Below are 18,711 nucleotides of genomic sequence, written 5' to 3' on the forward strand. Positions count from 1 at the left end.
AAAAGTTTATGGAATATGTATATATGAAAATTTTCTCATTCAAACTAGTAGCGAAGAATGTAAAAATAAATTATTATATTTCCTCCTACACCTTACACACTACGGATGTTTCTGTAGAAAAGTGTATTTGCTATACTTGCGTAAAGCTAAATAAAAAATTTAATTTTCATGGATTGAACTTGAGCGCCTAATATCATGAATAAAAGTTAAAAATTGTGTTGCGTTTAGATTTCTTATAAGAAATCTATCACGTAGGTTCAGTCTCAATCATTTTTATTCTATGTTTTCCATTCTAGCTATACGTCATATGTTAAATGCCAACAGAAGGAAAATTGACGTTGAGAAAAAATCGTTCTTCGCTCTTCTCCTCTCATACGTTGAAGATAGCAATGGCTGCCGGTGTAAGTATTCTCTAAATTTATTTTGATTATCCTATATCTAATTGATGCATTTCATCAATTAAAATGTGTATTATCTCCTTGTAATCCATGACATACTAATATTTTTTCATCTTTTTTTCAGACCTTATATACTTATCCTGATAATTTCCGTGCTGCCAAAGCACTGATTGCAGCACAATATGCAAAGGCAAACGTCAAATTGGAACCAAATTTTGTTTTAGGAGAATCAAATAAATCGAAAGACTTTTTGAAAAAGTTTCCTAGTGGCAAAGTAAATATTTATTTCATCAAATGTTTTATAGATAATTTATGAAAAAAAATTATAAAATTTTAACTCACAAAGTAAAGCAATTTAAATTTTGTTCCTTTTTTAAAGGTACCGGCTTTTCAATCTAAGGATGGATTATGCCTTCAAGAAAGCAACTCTATAGCTTACTACCTTGCAAACGATCAACTGAGAGGTAAATCTGATGCTGATAAAGCTGAAATTTTACAATGGATTGGATTTGCCGAATCAGATGTTCTGCCATCTTCCTGTGCCTGGATTTTCCCTATTTTGGGAATCATCAAACCAGCTGCAAATACCCCTGAGGTAACCTCTTACTCTGGTTGTTACTGTTTAAGTATTCCTTTTTCAAAGGCAGAAAAGTCTTATAAATAGGTTTTTTCTGTAAAACAAAAGGGAAAATTATACTGAATGAGTAGTTCCATTCAGAAATATACATCTGAAACAACTACTAATTCTACATTTGTTCAATTGTCTTTGTTAATCTTAGTTAATTGAATATTTCTCCTTATCATTCAGATTGCATAAATTACAAAGTGATTGCATGATATTTCAATATTTATCATTTCAAGGCAGAAAACTCAAAGATTATAAATTCGCTGATCTTGTTACACAGCCCTTCTAGTTAATTAATAATCAATTCCAAGCTATGGCAGCAACTCAAAAATGAAACATTTAAATATTTTAGAACACTATTCCATTTATATTGACCTTGTGGTTAACGAATATTGTCACCAGTATGTGTTAATAAATTTGATAGATGGAGCAGAATCACAATACCTTTCAATGACTAAGCAATATTTTTAGTATTATAATTTGTTACATGCCAAATTGAATCAATATTTCTATTGGTTTTATAGGTTACACAAGCTCTCCAGAGGGCAAAAGAAGATTTGAAACAAGCCCTTGTTATTTTAAACAATCATTTGTTAACCCGTACCTATCTGGTAGGTCAACGTATTACTTTAGCCGACATCATTGTATTCTGCAATCTTCTCTATGCATACAAATATGCAATGGATCCCGAGTACAGAAAACCATTCGCCAACGTTAACAGGTGGTTCGAAACTTTGGCCAATCAACCTGAATTCAAGGCTGTTATTGGAGAAACAGAATTATGCTCTAAACCAGCTCAAGTCACATCGTGTCAAGCAGCTGCTGGAGGAGATTGTAAGTTGCTATTTCCTTTTTATAATTGCGTTATTTTAACATGATAATTGAATAAAATACCTTCATTGCAAGCTGCTAAGATTAATACAACCAGTGGTAACAACGCCATTGTTAACACTGGTGGTAAATCTTCGGAAATTGTTAACACTGGTAGTAAATCTTCGGAAAAACCTTCTAAAAAGAAGAGTGAGTATGGTTGATTGCATGAGAAATTATTATTTTATGCACTTGCAGCAGTTTTGAACATGAATCTTTGTTGATCGTTGCCAAAATATCTTTTTTATTATTTATGATGAGTTGTAGGAATAATTAAAGAGAAAAAATATCCTTAAAATTTTCTGTTACTTTTTTATATTTATATTGGAACTATACAATTTATTTGCATGATGGTTCACCATATGCATTATCTTCCCAGTTTGATACCCTTATTTGTTAATTTAAAAACCTGAAAGTAAAATTATCAAAATAGAAAAACCAAACCATCTTTATGACAAATCCTGAATTTTCCACTATGTTATTCGAACTAGTCGAGATATTTTGTGAAATAAAGAACAATTATAGTTTAGTGCGAATTTTGTAGTACTTTTTTTTTGTAAGATAATGATATGGGTCAATCGATTGCTCCTTACTGTTTTATTTATCTCAGGCAAAAAGAAGAATAAGCAACAGCCAGCAAAGAAAGAAGAAAAAAAAGAGGAAGAAGAAAAAGATGCTGCAGATGAAATCTTGGCAGCAGAGCCCATAAGTAAAAACCCATTCGATTCAATGCCAAAAGGGTGAGTCTTTTGAATAACTAAATTGTTCTCCACATTCTTTGTTAGCCTTTTTTTTTTCGTCTTTTTTCAAAAAAGTAGCTACACTCATAACGCAATATCTCAAAAATTAATGGTCGGACTGCTGTCAAATATTGACACGTATCGTTTAAAGGTTGGTACTAACTAAAAATCATATGGATTTAGTACTAGCACCGCCATATGTGCATTAGACCGGGGACTTCTCAATTGGCCTTATATGAAAATTATAACAAATCGGTTACTTCGATGTTCAAACACTTCTGTAGACATTCCACATTACCATTGAAATGTTTATTTGCTCATATTTTTAATTATCCTCTCTTTTACTAATATTTCAAGTTCACTCGCAAAATCTATTTCATACCATCCTGAACAACTTAATGTGTTTATCTATCTAGAATGTTTAAACTTGTAATTTCCTTAACGTCTACAATTTTCATCCGATTTTATTTCCTAGATTGTGCTGATGAACATTCAAATCAAATTTGAACGATGTTATCTATTGTTTACTTACTATACTAATCTTCATGCTCATATACTAATTATATTTCAATAGTATTGTCTATTATTCCTAAAATATACTTCGGTAAGGATTTTTTTGTGAAATATTTCTCTTATTGTCTTCAGTACCTTTGTGATGGACGATTTCAAAAAATCCTACTCCAATGAAGATGAATCAGTATCCATCCCCTACTTTTGGGACAAATTCGATCCAGAAAACTACTCAATCTGGTTCTGTGAATACAAATACCCAGAAGAGCTCTCCAAAGTGTTCATGAGCTGTAACCTAATCACTGGAATGTTCCAACGTTTGGATAAAATGCGTAAAGCTGCCTTCGCATCGATGTGTCTGTTCGGTAAAGATAATGACAGTTCCATCTCTGGAATTTGGGTATGGAGAGGCCAAGATCTTGCATTTACAGTGAGTATAAAAAGTATTTAAATTTAATTAATTGATTAAATCAATTCAATAATTGATAATGGGGAATTATCTTTACGATGAAAATTTAGTACATAGCGCATTGAGAAATCGACCCTAACAAAGTTTGAGGTGAGACTCATTTTGGCAATCTTTAACGAAGAAATAATAACTTTTGAAAACATAATTTAAATAGTTTCTGCTGGTAATTTGATCAAATCATGAACCCATAAGACTTACGATTAAATTTTCAGTATGAGAATCGAACATCAGTTTATATAAACTTGTATATATATATTTTATTTGCATTAAACACTGTACTGGTTTGATTTTAAGAATGCATAGGAATGAAAACCAAAGTGTTGAGTACATGAAGTTCAATTAAAGGACTTTGTGAAATTTTAACTTTGGGATATCAAGGATTTATTCCATATTACTTAAAGTAGTAATTACTACTTTATTTTGGAATGGCTCTACATTTTATTTTCTTAAACGTTTTAAAAAGTATTCATGCACAAATCCAAATTGAATGAATTATTAATCAAAGTAAATCAAATTTTGAAGATTAACCTAATGAATATTATAACAAAACTTTTCGCTACTTCTCTTTTTACATAAGATAATTTGGCAAGCAAAAACCTCAGGCACTACCAGTAAGAATTTTAAAGTCTTTTAAGCTTAAAAAAATGTCATCATATCAAATAATAATTATTCTAATCCTATCAACCTACATTTAAATGTCAGTATGTATTCAAGAGATTCCACGTTCTGTAAGAAGGTTCTTTCATAATATATTACTGAAGTAGTACTAGTTGTTTTCGTTTATGCTAAAATTTTCTTCTTTCTCATTTTCAGCTTTCCCCCGATTGGCAAATAGATTTCGAGAGTTATGACTGGAAAAAGATTGACCCTAAAGATGCTAAAACTAAAGAATTAGTTAAGCAATACTTCTCATGGACTGGTAAAGATAAATCAGGCAGGGAGTTCAATCAAGGAAAAATCTTCAAATAAATTAAGACATTGACACTTTCAGAATAAAGCTTTTACAAACTCACTTAGGAGATAAATCGAAAGTGTTTTTTATACAACTTGTTTTGTTTGATTGAAATGTTCCATTTGTTCTGGTAATATCGATTCCAATAATATCTATGTGACAACTTATGTTTTTCTTTCTTTTTTCCTTTCTTCCAGAAAATCCTAATTGTATTAATATAGGTAAGGTTCAGCATGGTAATAACAATACATACTATACTTGAGAATTACGTTTCGAACAAAATAAAGTTCCTATGTACTAAATAGCTGAAATTTACTCAAAATTTAATCAAAAAAATTTAATCCATATTGTGGTCAAGTTCCAGCGAAAGCTGGATATCATTTTGTCCAAATTTTTGTTATTCTGAAATTTTGAGCTGAGGGTATTTATATATGAATTCCAATCACTGATTAATTCTAGGTCAAAATCAATTCTTACACGCAAAGTAATTTGTGTTCTCTCAGAAATCATTATAGCGCTAAAAGTATATTGTAATATTCTTTCTCTATTTCAGTATCGTAATGAGTCCATTACAGTTCTAAAAACAGTGCTGTAATGAACTCATTACAGCATCGTTTTCAGATATATTTTTCGTGTGGTTGCCTATGCTGACTTCCAATCCTATCAAATTTCGACAAACGTCTATAATTGTCAATATAATATAATTTGGGGATATAGTGAAATAATTTGCTACATTATTTGCAAATTCTCTTAATTCTGGTAGTATTAAATCGATTTCGTCAGACATAATTCACGAATTTAATGGGTAATTGTAAATTATGTCTAAATTCGAAACATACGATTCATATTGAAATTCCGTAATCTGTCAATTTTCGTAACAGTCACACCAACTGCCAAGATACAATAAAAAAGTCACTAGGATATATAATCTGAATTTTTCATTGAATTTCGACAATATTTCACGAAACTTGACTGAAATAGAGAAAATATCGTCTAATACTCGTTGCAGAAGGCAATACCAACACTCATGCGTTCCAAAACTCGCTCCTTCGTCGCTCGTTTTCGAATTTCGCATTCGTGTTGGAATAGGAGCCCATTCTGCAACTTGTTTTAGAATATACTATTCTCTATGTCAGTATCGTAATGAGTTCATTATAGTACTAAAAACAGTGCTGTAATGAACTCATTACAGAAGTTTTCAGTTATATTTTTCGTTTTGTGGTTGTCTAAACTGACTTTCGATCTAATCAAATTTGAACACACTTCAATTGTCAATAAAATATAATTTCGATGGAGTGAAATGATTTGCAACATCATTCGCAATTTCTCTCAATACTGGTGGTATTAAATCGATTTCGTCAGACGTAATTCAGGAATTCAATGGGTAATTATGAATTATTTCAAAATTTGAAACGTAAGTACGATTCAAATTCCGTAATCTGTCAATTTTCGTAACAGTTTCGCCAACTGCCAAGATTCAATATAAAAGTCACTAGGATTTATAATCTGAATTCTTCATTGAATTTCGACAATATTTCATAAAACTTAATTGAAATAGACAAAATATCGTCTAATACTCGTTGAAGAAGGCAATTCCAACACTCATGCGGTTGGAAACTCGCTCGTTTTCGAATTTCGCGTTGGAATATGAGTCCATTCTGCAACTTGTTTTAGAATTATACTATTCTCTCATGTCTTATTTATTCGCAGAAAATTGACAAATAGTTTGTAAAGAACTAGTCGGCGTGTAAAAAGAAAAAAATTTGTGTATATAAGTTCATTGTTAAAGTGACCTTTCCAAAATTTAGCAATGAAGCTGTGACAGGAAAACATGAAGTTTTTCTGATCTGATAATCACAATTGATTTGTTTAGAATATGTGGAAAAAGGCAAAGAAATGCAAAGATACAAGGTGGGAATTTTCAGAGGGGTGTCAAGTTAATGCATTTGACTTTTTTGTTTTGTGCATTTCAATAATTCGCCTTTTCGAGATCTCTCAGAAGCTTTGGGCTTTTACTAACAAGCAGAATCAGTCATGTACCGTGTAGGCATTATTACAGTGTCCCATCACTACTTCATACAAGCACTTTTTTTACAGCAAAATACTCTTGTCTTCCATTTTGTTGGTGAAACTTTGTATTCAAGTATTAAATAACATGAATATCAATATGTAGTTAGTTTTTTATTTTACTATAAATACTATTGTAGTAATTTATGAACTATATATTAGATGTTGGAATAATTAGTTTAACTGATTTATAGTGAAATTGAAGGGAATGACAATTATTATATTAATTGCAAATTCAAAGATAAATATCTAAAACTCACATTTAAAAATTACCAACAGATGATGCTAAATTGTAAATTATATGAAATTACTAGAAAGAGCGACAATACATCAGCAAGCAAGATAAAATTAAGAAGAATCTTGAAGATTAAGACAGATACAGGACTAATAACTAAAAATATATTTTATTCAAAATATAAATTTATTGCATTAGTATACTGAGATAAAATTTCGAAACCCAATATACAAAATACAATTTTTACTTAATACAAAAAAAATGAAAACTTCATCAAACTGATGTAAGCAAAGTCAATTTTTCATTCAATTGTAATTGCGTCTTTATCAATTGTGACAAAGTTATAACCATCAAGAGGTCTTTCACATTGCTATTGAACATTTCTGAGAATTGTTCATTAGTCATATGAGGTACAGAATTTACTAAATCTAATAATGATCTTCCAACTGCATTATCTGGTTTGGTTCGACCAGCTAAAACATCTTCTACATAACTTAATACCTGATCTAATAAACCACTCATTTTACTACCAGCCTCAGCAACTTGTGCTAAATCTTGAACAGGATGAGTTTGTCTAGGTCTATTAGAAGAAGGGCCCATAGTCTTCTGGCATAATTGTAAAGCAAATACTTCTGGATCATAGCATGTAACATCGACTGGAATAGGGGTGAACATTGAACCTTGTTTACCATTTGGCACACCCAGTTGTACACAAACGTATGCCTTTAATCCCATTCGTCCACCTTGTAAACTAGTGTCTACTGTGACATGAACAGGATTGTTGCACTCTCTTGAATAATATTCATGTATTACTGAGCTGTGATTGGTAACTTCGTGTCCTGTGGCCCACCATCCTACAATCACTTCTGTTGAATTCACTTTTCGATTCAAATCATAGATATCCATTGCATAACTAAGTTCCGCTTCTACTTGATCATCATATTCCTTATGAGGGACACAAAAACAATTTGTGACTTCCACAACTCCCTTTTCCAACGTTCCTAAAAAGGCAAAATTAATAATATCAAGGGTAGGTAATAAAAAAGCATCTGGAGCAAAAATTATAGGTTAGAGCATGTGATATTAAGTTAATAAACTCACCTAGTAGAGTCCCAATAACTCTTTGTGAGTCTGCATTTCTTCTTTCAAATGCATCTACTATTTGAAATAGTACAACAGGGTGCACTTTAACTTGTAAGTTTAACGCCATTTTAGAAATAATGATCCAAAATTTCAATATGACAATTTTCCTACAAAAATCGCATCAAAAAATGACAGCATACCACAGAATATGCGCAGAATGTTCTGAAATTAGAATAGCCAACATAACAAACTCAAATTTCCTAACTAATATCAGAAACCACGTGAATATTATTTTGTAGGAATTATGATAGAAATCGAATAAAATATTAACAATAAAGAATTGTTTTCATTCGACAATTGTTTTATGTATCATGAGAATCCAATCATGTATTCGTTGTATTAATACAACGCTGAGAAATGATCTTTCATTCACCAGTGTTTATGGCTTTCGACAAAATGGTTTCGCGGCCCACCACTAGCTTAGTATATGCGTTGTTTTGGTATATCCGCAATGCAGGCGTGCCTAAGTTTTATAATCAGATAGTTAGTGAGGCTGTGATATTTCTGGATAAAACCTAATTCTTAAAATAAAGGTGTGTTTCACGAATGTCTTCAATATTAAATATCTTCTTTTCCCCTCCCTCGCATTTTCGTTCAAATCATTATGTTCAGATGCTAAATGTCATAAATTCAATGAAAATATATAATTCTTTTACCAGATGAGTGTTACTTTTTAGTAATTTCATGTTCCAATTATACTAACTTTCATGTTTCTGGGGTGACCTTCGCTCGAAACTTTCTACTTGAAAATTCAACCAATTTGTTTACATTCACTCGTACAACAACAAAAATTACCGATTTGTTAGGTTGAACGATTTCAACCAGGATATTTTGATATGAATTAATACTTGGCTGATTAAAACTGTTCGTTTCAATGTATATTTTAGGATAAAAAATGGAAAGTAACAGCTCAGAGGATTCCTGTTTATCAGAGTATTCAACAGAATCATCAGATGAAGATGGAATGGAAGTAGCTCAAATAAATGGTACAAAGCTTCTTCTTCCACAAGGTTTATGTGATAAAGAAGATGTTTTCAAAGAATTCTTCTCTCCTAACTTATGGAATTCCTTATCAAATGAAAATAAAGCCCATCTACAAACTTTTTTGCCAAATTTCCCAGAGAACGATGAAGAAGAAAAAAATATTACTCTGGAAAAACTATTCAATTTCGAAAAATTCAAATTCATAAGTCCTCTTCAACAATTTCACGAAAATCTTAAAGCAGGATACTTCAGACCAGACATTGCTAAAATGAGAAGTATGATAAGGAAAGCTGAGCATAGAGAAGCAAAATATAGATATAAAAATCATAAAGAAGCTTTGAAATATTCTGTTTTGGAGTCTAGAAGGAATTTATTGAATCAAATTAGAAACTTGCCACCAGGGACTGATCCAAGAATAGAAAAAGTAGATGTAACTAATTCAGATATAATAAGGCATAGAACAAAACGAAGATATTTTCAAATTTTATCATCTATCAAAGCAAGGACGGAAGAAATTTGTTCTTCTGATGAAAATTATTTAGATAATACAGTATCTATATCAAGAAAGCAGAAAAGATATCTGAATAGTATAAAAAATTCTTTGCCAAATAGTTCAGAGCAGAAGTTTTTCTGTAGTTATACAGGAACTAGTAGTATTAACAATTTAGAATGGTAGGTTTACGTTAAAATAGCCAGTGCTGTATAGTACTTGATAAATTTCTACCATTTCAGGTTTATCACTCCAAATTCAAATCCCTTTTATATTAATGAAGATGCATATAGGACCATTTTAAGAAAACATAAAAAGAGAAAACAGGAGGATGTTGAAAATCCAGAATTCAATACTAGGAACATCACTCTTCATGATGTGATACATAGGACTCAATTACCTTACTTAAAAATAGTAAAAATCCCATCATCAAAAAATTGTACTGGTGATCCAAGACCTCCTAGTAGGAAGAAAGTTAAAAGAGATTCTAATTATTTTAATCATTTGCGGAATATACATCCACCTTTAACATCTAATAGTGAAAATGAAAGTGATTGTGATTCAGTTATTGATGCAGTGACAGTTCAGCAAGTGAAGCATATAAAAATCGAGAATAAATCAGCTAAAACTCCTAAATTACCTCCACTTAAAACTGTGAAAGTAGAAGTAAAAAAAGAGCCAGAAGAAATAACAGTTGTCCCTGTGTCTCAAGAGGTTATAACACCTAGTTCGAATGTTATAAACTCAATCAGTAGCTATTCACAGTATGGTAAAATTATGCCAGTCACCCTTTCAGATTTAGAAGGTATCGACATGATGAATTTACCCATTGATTTAGATAATTCTGACATTGATATATTGGATATAAATAATAAACCAGAATTGATGCAAGAAACACATTCAAATTTTTTGTCACTCATTAGGGACATTATATGCTCTACTCCTGAACATAGAATGGACTTTCCAGTTTTAGAAAAAAGGCTACAAACCTGGCAAGAAAGTCCAATAAGTCCATTAAATGATTGGTATTCTCATTGTGATAGTTGGGTAGGCGTTTTAAAATCAGCTGTTAATTTTTTATGTGGTAATGCTACAGAATTGCCCAATGATTTTGTTCCATATTTAGAATATAAACAACAAATTGACGCATATCAATGGATTGGAGCTGGTAGAGACAGTGATGGTCTTCTAGCTCCTTTATGTAAATTTTGGCTGGATCATCGAGAAGATTCCAACTCAGTAAAAGTGAAAGAAGAGGTAGAGGTTGAACTAAGTGATAGAGCTCAAACACCACCTCCACCAAGGTAAATAATGCTTTATTTTATCGATTCAGTTCGGAAAACAAATTTTTGGGAATAGAATCTGTTTATATTCATTTACAAATTGTAGAACAAGTATTAATCACCTATTAACAAGCAATTAAGATACATACCCTTAAATCGTGTTTCATAATGTTTTCTTCTTCATATTACTGTTGAATCAGAAAAATTTCTCAATACAACAAAAATTTTTCAATACAACAAAAATTTATCCTTCTGCAATCTAAAATCACCTATTTGAAAATATTTGGCGGCTACCGTATTATGTTTTAAACCTCCATATTGATTTGTTGTTTTTTTTTATTTTTAGGTGTCCCACTAACTGGACTATAAGGAAAGCAACTCAAGAAGAGGTTGAAAAGTTTCAAGAACAAGAAAAAAAAAGATACGAAAATCCGCATAAAGCGTTCACATATTGTTGTAACGGTTACGAGTCTGTTGTAGCTCCCTTAAAAGGAATATATAATCCCTCTGTTGGCAATGCTAAAGCAAGGGGACATTCTATTTTAACTGCAGATCGACCAAACTTTGTTACAATTCTATCTTTAGTGAGAGATGCGACAGCAAGGTTACCGAATGGCGAAGGTACAAGAGGTGACATTGTGGAACTTTTGAGGCAATCACAGTATATAAGTACAATGGCTACTGACAGTGTACTACAGACAGTTGTCAGTGGCGCATTGGATAGAATGCATACACAGTTTGATCCATGTGTGAAGTATGACACCAAACGGAAGATCTGGATATATCTCCACAGGTAAATTTTGATATTTCTTGATTTAAAAATTTTATTGTTTAATGCTTAAAACTATACAGGGTGTTTCCTAATTGAATGCCAATATTTATGGAGGTGATTTTTGGGTCCATTTTAAGAAAAAAACTTCATATGAACACATATGTCCTAAACGTCTTACCTTTTGAGAAACAGGGCGGGAAATTTCTCAAAAATAAATCATTTATTATAAATATCTACAATACCACTTCAGATATTTTGATGAAATTTGTCATACATGTACTATGAATCAAGAGGCATTTTTTAATGTATCACTTTTTTTAATTTCCACCAGTGGTGTTCGTACGTAATTTGACCTGCCTATTTTGGCAGGCATTGATGGTACGCCACAGATTTTTCCTGAAATGAAAATTATTCTGAAATTGCCAATCATTTATTACGTTTCTCGGTTGATCACTTTTCAATCTGATGAACGGTTTTCACTCAAAAATATAAAAACCATTTCTTTGCATGATCATAACAATATCGTTAATACATACATATGACAATATCACCATGTAGAGACATACGTAGATTCAATTTTTTTAAATGAAACCCGTGTGTCGGACTAAAAAAATTCAAGATATCAAATTTGCTCATAATTGAATACAGATTTCATTTTCTTTTTATTTCATGAAATATCATTGGCGTGCCACTGACTATCTAAATGATATTAGGACATATGTTCATGTGAAGTTTTTTCCTTAAAATAGGCCCAAAAATCACCCCCATAAATATTGACATTCAATTAGGAAAGAAAGAAGGGAAGAAAATTATTATTTACAATAATGAACTCTTCCTCTAATATACAATTTTGAATTACTTGAACAGCTTTTACATTTTTAAAGCAAGTTTATAATATCATGATCCATTAACCAAGAATTTTTGCAGAAACCGATCCGAAGAAGATTTTGAAAAAATTCACCACCTGCAGAGTGCGACTAAGACAATCAAAAAACCTCCCAGAAGGTCTCCCGCCAAACCAAAAGTGAAACAGACTAACGATAAAATAAAACAATCAAAGGAAAATAATACATCCCTGGAAAATAACACAGAAAAAATCAGAACTTCAAGAAAAACCGCGCAGGCTACAAATATTGCTCTCTCCTCCCCTGGTTTCTCAAATCTAAAAACAAATTCTCTTTTGATAAGTAACAATATGCACCAACGAGAGCCGTCACCTCCTACAATACAAATACTGGAGAATATACCATCATCACCGTCACAATCACCAGAGGATCAGGAAATCAGCCAAGCACTACAAGCTATTGTGGATAGCCACATTCCGAGTCCAAAATTGAATAAAACGAAATCACTTGTTAGAATTTTATCTCCATCTCAAAGTAAATCATTAATTTCACCATCAGCTACTGTAATGAAACAAGAAAAAATATGTTTTAAACCAGCTAATGATCAGGTTGTAACGCAGCAATTAATACAAGTTGCTGGCAATCAAAAACAAACAATTCAAGTAATTCAAACCCAGAATGCAGAGGATGAAAGTGGCAAAAAAACTAAATTATTAACAAGTTCACAACCTCAGCAAATCTTACAAAATGTAACACCGCAACAACTACAAAATATAAAGAATATTACTTTGTTACGAAATAATTCACCAATTCAGAATATTGATTTATCATCTTCAATTTTAACATCCACCTCGAGTGATAGTAATGAAGTGAAGAGCATAACTGTTACTGTAAGTAAACCTACATCGTTGGCAGAACAAATTGTGCAACCTGGTATTCAAATCAAAACACCCAATAATCTCACACCTGCGCAGCAACAACAAATTCTTCAAACGATAAAGCAGAAAATTTTACCTCAAACCGTGATTGCCTCACAACAACAACAATTGCTTTTGAAACAGAAGTTGGTTCAAAAACAAGGGCATAATACAACGCAAGGAATTTCATTACTAGGTCCAGCTAAAATCAATACAGGTAAGGGCCATTCAAGAACTACTCCCCACTACAAAAGAGAAGCAAAAACTGTTTATTCAAAAAAATTAAGTTGTTAGATGACTAAATAGTTAAATAATTTGATTCATCTTTGTTGGATAATTTAATTTTTCAAATAGTGAGAATTATCAGAAAAATAGATTTATTTTGAAATTAGTTTATAGATTTTATCTACTGATGTAGTACTTGGTAATTATTGATATATAATAATCTTATTACAGATACAAATACATCAAAAGCTGGCATTATTTCTAATCAAACACCAGTGGTAGCCAAAGTATTAACAAATGCAGCTGGGCAAGTCATTTCAGTCGAGAACTTACTAGCACATCAAAAACAGCATGGTTCTTTACCACAAGGTAAGTCAAAAGTGTTTGCAAGGCTAAAATGACCTTATCACCTGTCCTATTAAGATGCATAGAAAACCTAGTGTGTTTTCTACTTATACCTGTAAAACTTTCAGACAAAACGGGAAATTTTTCAGATTTATACCTACTTGATTTTGAGGGATCGCTACTGTTTCAGATGGCGCATACATCGTTTATCTTTGACATTACTCTCGATTTTCGGCTCTCGTGACCTTTGAGTATAGAACACTAATAGATAAAATAAAACGAAGTAATTTCCACTATGTTATTTAATTGTTAGCAACAATTGTTTCGCCACACTGTGGCTTCATCAGGCTACATTTCTGAACTGATAAGAGTACAAAGGTTTTCGGAATCTTATATAGGAACAAAATTGACACAAAAATATTCGAAAGGGTATAAATTACAAAGTTATATTGGACAATTTACCGCCTGGGATTTCCAAACTATCGGAAGAAATTCAATAAAGGGGATGAGTTTACATCCGTTTGTTCGTTCAACAGAATATTTTGGGTATTATACCTGTTTATTTCTAGGGATTTTAAGAGTGTTAGTCTTAAGCACTTGTTTTCTAAATGAAGAATTTCAAAGTTATTATTGAAGGTATAGTCCCATTCTTTTAAGTGATTCGCGTAGGTTGAAAACGAACTATCAGATGTATAACTCTTTTGGTGTTCCTTTATCCTTTTATTGAAAGATCTTCCTGTTTGTCCAATATAAACCATAGGGCAATCATTACAGGTTAACTTGTAGACACCGGATTTAGTTTCTTTATCTGTTTTGTCTTTATTGTTTTTAATGAACATCTCTAAGTTGTTACTTGTTTTGAAGGATATTGTGTAATTGAATTTTGTTTTCAGGTATTTAGCAATCTTTTCAGAAATATTATTAACATAAGTTAACGAAAAAAATTTAGTATCAATACCATAATTTACCTTAGGGTATGTTAGACTCAAAGCTTGCTTTCTTTGTTTATTCCTCAAAATTTGGTCAATAACATGTGGACTGTAACAGTTATTCACAGCTATTTGTTTAATTAAATTTAATTCTTTACAAAAATTAGCATGATTCATAGGTATATTGATTAATCTATGGATCATACAATTGTATGCAGCCATTTTTTGGTTTAACGGGTGGTTAGAAGTAGCATGGATGGTAGTATCAGTATGTGTAGGTTTTCTAAAAATACTGAAACTATGAAAGTTATTATTTCTGGTAATTGTTAAATCAAGAAAGTTGAGTGAATTGTTATGTTCAATTTCAGAAGTGAATTTGATACTTGGGTGAATGTTATTGATAAATTCTGTGAACAAAGAAAGTTGTCTATTTGTACCTTTGAAGCAACATATAATATCGTCTACATATCTAAACCAATAAAGGAAATATTTTGTGTTATTGGTTTAGATATGTAGACGATATTATATGTTGCTTCAAAGGTACAAATAGACAACTTTCTTTGTTCACAGAATTTATCAATAACATTCACCCAAGTATCAAATTCACTTCTGAAATTGAACATAACAATTCACTCAACTTTCTTGATTTAACAATTACCAGAAATAATAACTTTCATAGTTTCAGTATTTTTAGAAAACCTACACATACTGATACTACCATCCATGCTACTTCTAACCACCCGTTAAACCAAAAAATGGCTGCATACAATTGTATGATCCATAGATTAATCAATATACCTATGAATCATGCTAATTTTTGTAAAGAATTAAATTTAATTAAACAAATAGCTGTGAATAACTGTTACAGTCCACATGTTATTGACCAAATTTTGAGGAATAAACAAAGAAAGCAAGCTTTGAGTCTAACATACCCTAAGGTAAATTATGGTATTGATACTAAATTTTTTTCGTTAACTTATGTTAATAATATTTCTGAAAAGATTGCTAAATACCTGAAAACAAAATTCAATTACACAATATCCTTCAAAACAAGTAACAACTTAGAGATGTTCATTAAAAACAATAAAGACAAAACAGATAAAGAAACTAAATCCGGTGTCTACAAGTTAACCTGTAATGATTGCCCTATGGTTTATATTGGACAAACAGGAAGATCTTTCAATAAAAGGATAAAGGAACACCAAAAGAGTTATACATCTGATAGTTCGTTTTCAACCTACGCGAATCACTTAAAAGAATGGGACCATACCTTCAATAATAACTTTGAAATTCTTCATTTAGAAAACAAGTGCTTAAGACTAACACTCTTAAAATCCCTAGAAATAAACAGGTATAATACCCAAAATATTCTGTTGAACGAACAAACGGATGTAAACTCATCCCCTTTATTGAATTTCTTCCGATAGTTTGGAAATCCCAGGCGGTAAATTGTCCAATATAACTTTGTAATTTATACCCTTTCGAATATTTTTGTGTCAATTTTGTTCCTATATAAGATTCCGAAAACCTTTGTACTCTTATCAGTTCAGAAATGTAGCCTGATGAAGCCACAGTGTGGCGAAACAATTGTTGCTAACAATTAAATAACATAGTGGAAATTACTTCGTTTTATTTTATTTATAATGAATTTCCGCCAAGTAAGGACCGAATCCATTAAAAAAAATGAACACTAATAGTTTATATTCTATGCTCGGAACAATCTTCTACAATCTGTCATTATATTCCATTCATTTCATTAAAAATTCGATAGGAACTGAATTGTGATTTATTGTGAAAGTTTGTGAAGGCTGAAATCAGTATTTCATTTTTAAACGGCGCCAGGGCAGATAGCGGGAATTCGAAAATTTCTGAAGAGCGCCACCTTACAGAACTCTGGTGAAGCAGAACACGAAAGCAACAGGTGGATATCTCAAAAAATCTGAAACAAAATCAAATCAATACACACACCAGGGATTCTATGCATCTTATCTACTCAACTACCCTTCGATAAATCTTTTAAAATTCTTTACTGATCCATTAACTTGTATACTTCTTATTCTAATCCACTGTAACTATTTAAAAGCTAAATAATCCTTTTTTTTCAGGGACTACTTTGAGAGTTTCGGGAACAAAGGGAGGTCAGCCAAATATAATACATCTTACAGGAACATCAAAGCAAAATACTATTGCTCAGTTTGCAGTTGCATCACAAAATAACATTATAACCTTAACTACACAGCCAAAACTGGTCGTTGCCTCTCCTACAACATCTGTTACTTCTACTTTGACTTCAAACAAAACAAACAATCGGGAAAGGATCAGAGGGACTCATTTGACGAAATTGCCTCCTAAAGTGACTCAGCAATTAATTAATGCAAAAATTATTCAAAATATAGAAGGTCAAAAAGTTGGACAACAAAAACTGATTGTCGGTCAAGGAGCCCAATTGAAACTGACTACCCCTACTGGAAAAAATGTTTCATTACAAAAACCCACTTTGAATCTTGCCGCAAATTCAAATTCTATCAGAATGGTAAATACAGCTAATTTGAATTTGACACACATAGGAGGAAAGCCAGTGCTGTTTGCTAGTAAAGGAGCTACAATCCAAAATATTCAAGGTCAAAATGTAATACTCCAAACGCAGCCAGGCTCATCTGGACCGTCTTTGGTACTTCAAAATAGTAAAAACTTTCAATCGTCCACTATTCCTAAGAGTTCTAATAATATTAATTTAATCAATCAACAAAACGTATTACTGGGGTCTCAAGTGAAAATGCAGCAGCCGCAAGTGGTTTTCAAAAATAATACTATAAATCAAGTGACGCAAAGTCATATAGTATTGGGAGGACAACCTGTAAGATTACATACCAGTACGACCCCCACAACTCAAAGATTGGTGTTAGCTAGTCAGGGACAAGGTGGACAAATAGTTGCCCAGCAGATTTTACTTCCTGCTGGATTTCAAGGGACTGCAATAAATATTAAAGCCCTCCAAGGTGTTAAAGTTATTCCTATTGCTCAAGCTCACAGTCAGAATAGAAGTAAGTATGTTTGAAAAATTCTCTTGGTCTTTTAATTCCTTTTAGTTCTTTTTAACAGACATATAAGTCAGCGTCTTTAGTTCAAACAGTTTTAACTCATGAGAGCTTATAGTTTTTTTTGTTTCAAGCATAATTTTTTGTGTGATTGAAAATTAAAGAGTTTGTTTTCTTTGTAGATCTTCAAAGTAGACAAGTATTTGCTCGAGTTGTGAGTCCTACAATAAATGCGAAGCCCCAGCAAAGTACAAATACTAATGAAAAGCAAGAGGAGCCCAATTCTCAAGAAGAAGTGTAAATATTTAAGGTTAGGTATAAGTATAAAATGTAAGAAATATTATTTTATTTCAGTTAAAATTGTAAATAGTACTAAAATATTTAGATGTTTTAATTTGTGATTTGTAATTAAATGCAATGATTTTAACGAAATTTTAAGTTAAATTAATTTATGAATGTGTAATGTTTGTTATATGCAAAGAACAATTTAGTTGACACAAAAGATGTGACTCCATTTGTTACATAAATCGGAATTTTTAGCTATTTCTAGTTTCATTTCTTCATAAGGTATTTTCAATCAATTGATATTACTTCAATTATCAATGTGTTTTGGAGTTATCTAGATTTACAAACCTTTTTTAAGATTTGTTAGAAATATTGAAACTGTGCAATAAATAAATTGAGCAATAAATTTGTCAAGAGTAACATGTCACCAATAACTTTTAGTATCTGAAGATGACAACATTATAGTCGGAACATTGGTTACTACAACTTCTATAAAATAATATGTCCACTAGGAACTTGAAAAAATAAATATTGGAAAAAAATTAATTCCACTTCAAATTTCAAGTATATATTTTAATACTCAATATTC

At 31.4% G+C, this 18,711-nt stretch overlaps 3 protein-coding genes across 3 annotated transcripts; 2 read left to right on the top strand and 1 right to left on the bottom strand.

Annotated features, from left to right (window-relative positions):
* Positions 1-253: 253 nt before the first annotated feature.
* On the top strand, positions 254-4,731 carry LOC123684305 (elongation factor 1-gamma). Its single transcript, XM_045623510.1, has 7 exons — positions 254-401; positions 523-672; positions 778-993; positions 1,548-1,857; positions 2,504-2,633; positions 3,279-3,573; positions 4,426-4,731. Exons 1-7 carry the CDS (start codon positions 315-317, stop codon positions 4,579-4,581), a joined length of 1,344 nt encoding a protein of 447 aa, XP_045479466.1. The 5' UTR covers positions 254-314; the 3' UTR covers positions 4,582-4,731.
* A 2,285-nt stretch (positions 4,732-7,016) lies between these two features.
* On the bottom strand, positions 7,017-8,142 carry LOC123683957 (eukaryotic translation initiation factor 3 subunit F-1). The gene is made up of 2 exons (XM_045622972.1): positions 7,968-8,142; positions 7,017-7,867 (listed from the first exon to the last, which is right to left on the bottom strand). Exons 1-2 carry the CDS (start codon positions 8,074-8,076, stop codon positions 7,140-7,142), a joined length of 837 nt encoding a protein of 278 aa, XP_045478928.1. The 5' UTR covers positions 8,077-8,142; the 3' UTR covers positions 7,017-7,139.
* A 63-nt stretch (positions 8,143-8,205) lies between these two features.
* Positions 8,206-18,380, top strand: LOC123683956 (nuclear factor related to kappa-B-binding protein). Its single transcript, XM_045622971.1, has 8 exons — positions 8,206-8,542; positions 8,897-9,665; positions 9,726-10,787; positions 11,113-11,559; positions 12,466-13,517; positions 13,757-13,894; positions 16,905-17,843; positions 18,020-18,380. The coding sequence occupies exons 2-8, from the start codon at positions 8,905-8,907 to the stop codon at positions 18,136-18,138; spliced, it is 4,518 nt and encodes a 1,505-aa protein (XP_045478927.1). The 5' UTR covers positions 8,206-8,542; positions 8,897-8,904; the 3' UTR covers positions 18,139-18,380.
* The last annotated feature ends 331 nt before the right edge of the window (positions 18,381-18,711 follow it).

This window comes from Harmonia axyridis, chromosome 7 (assembly GCF_914767665.1).
Source record: "Harmonia axyridis chromosome 7, icHarAxyr1.1, whole genome shotgun sequence".
Lineage (NCBI taxonomy): Eukaryota > Metazoa > Arthropoda > Insecta > Coleoptera > Coccinellidae > Harmonia > Harmonia axyridis.

What these genes read in the sequence shown, in the direction of transcription:
- LOC123684305 (XM_045623510.1), top strand. Translation starts at nt 315, where the DNA reads ATGCCAACAGAAGGAAAATTGACGTTGAGAAAAAATCGTTCTTCGCTC. An exon ending in AAAAGTTTCCTAGTGGCAAA is followed by an intron (nt 673 to 777) that starts GTAAATATTTAT and finishes CCTTTTTTAAAG; the next exon opens with GTACCGGCTTTTCAATCTAA. An exon ending in AGCAGCTGCTGGAGGAGATT is followed by an intron (nt 1,858 to 2,503) that starts GTAAGTTGCTAT and finishes TATTTATCTCAG; the next exon opens with GCAAAAAGAAGAATAAGCAA.
- LOC123683957 (XM_045622972.1), bottom strand. Translation starts at nt 8,076, where the DNA reads ATGGCGTTAAACTTACAAGTTAAAGTGCACCCTGTTGTACTATTTCAA. An exon ending in AGTTATTGGGACTCTACTAG is followed by an intron (nt 7,868 to 7,967) that starts GTGAGTTTATTA and finishes TTGCCTTTTTAG; the next exon opens with GAACGTTGGAAAAGGGAGTT.
- LOC123683956 (XM_045622971.1), top strand. Translation starts at nt 8,905, where the DNA reads ATGGAAAGTAACAGCTCAGAGGATTCCTGTTTATCAGAGTATTCAACA. An exon ending in CAAACACCACCTCCACCAAG is followed by an intron (nt 10,788 to 11,112) that starts GTAAATAATGCT and finishes TTTTATTTTTAG; the next exon opens with GTGTCCCACTAACTGGACTA. An exon ending in ATCTGGATATATCTCCACAG is followed by an intron (nt 11,560 to 12,465) that starts GTAAATTTTGAT and finishes GAATTTTTGCAG; the next exon opens with AAACCGATCCGAAGAAGATT.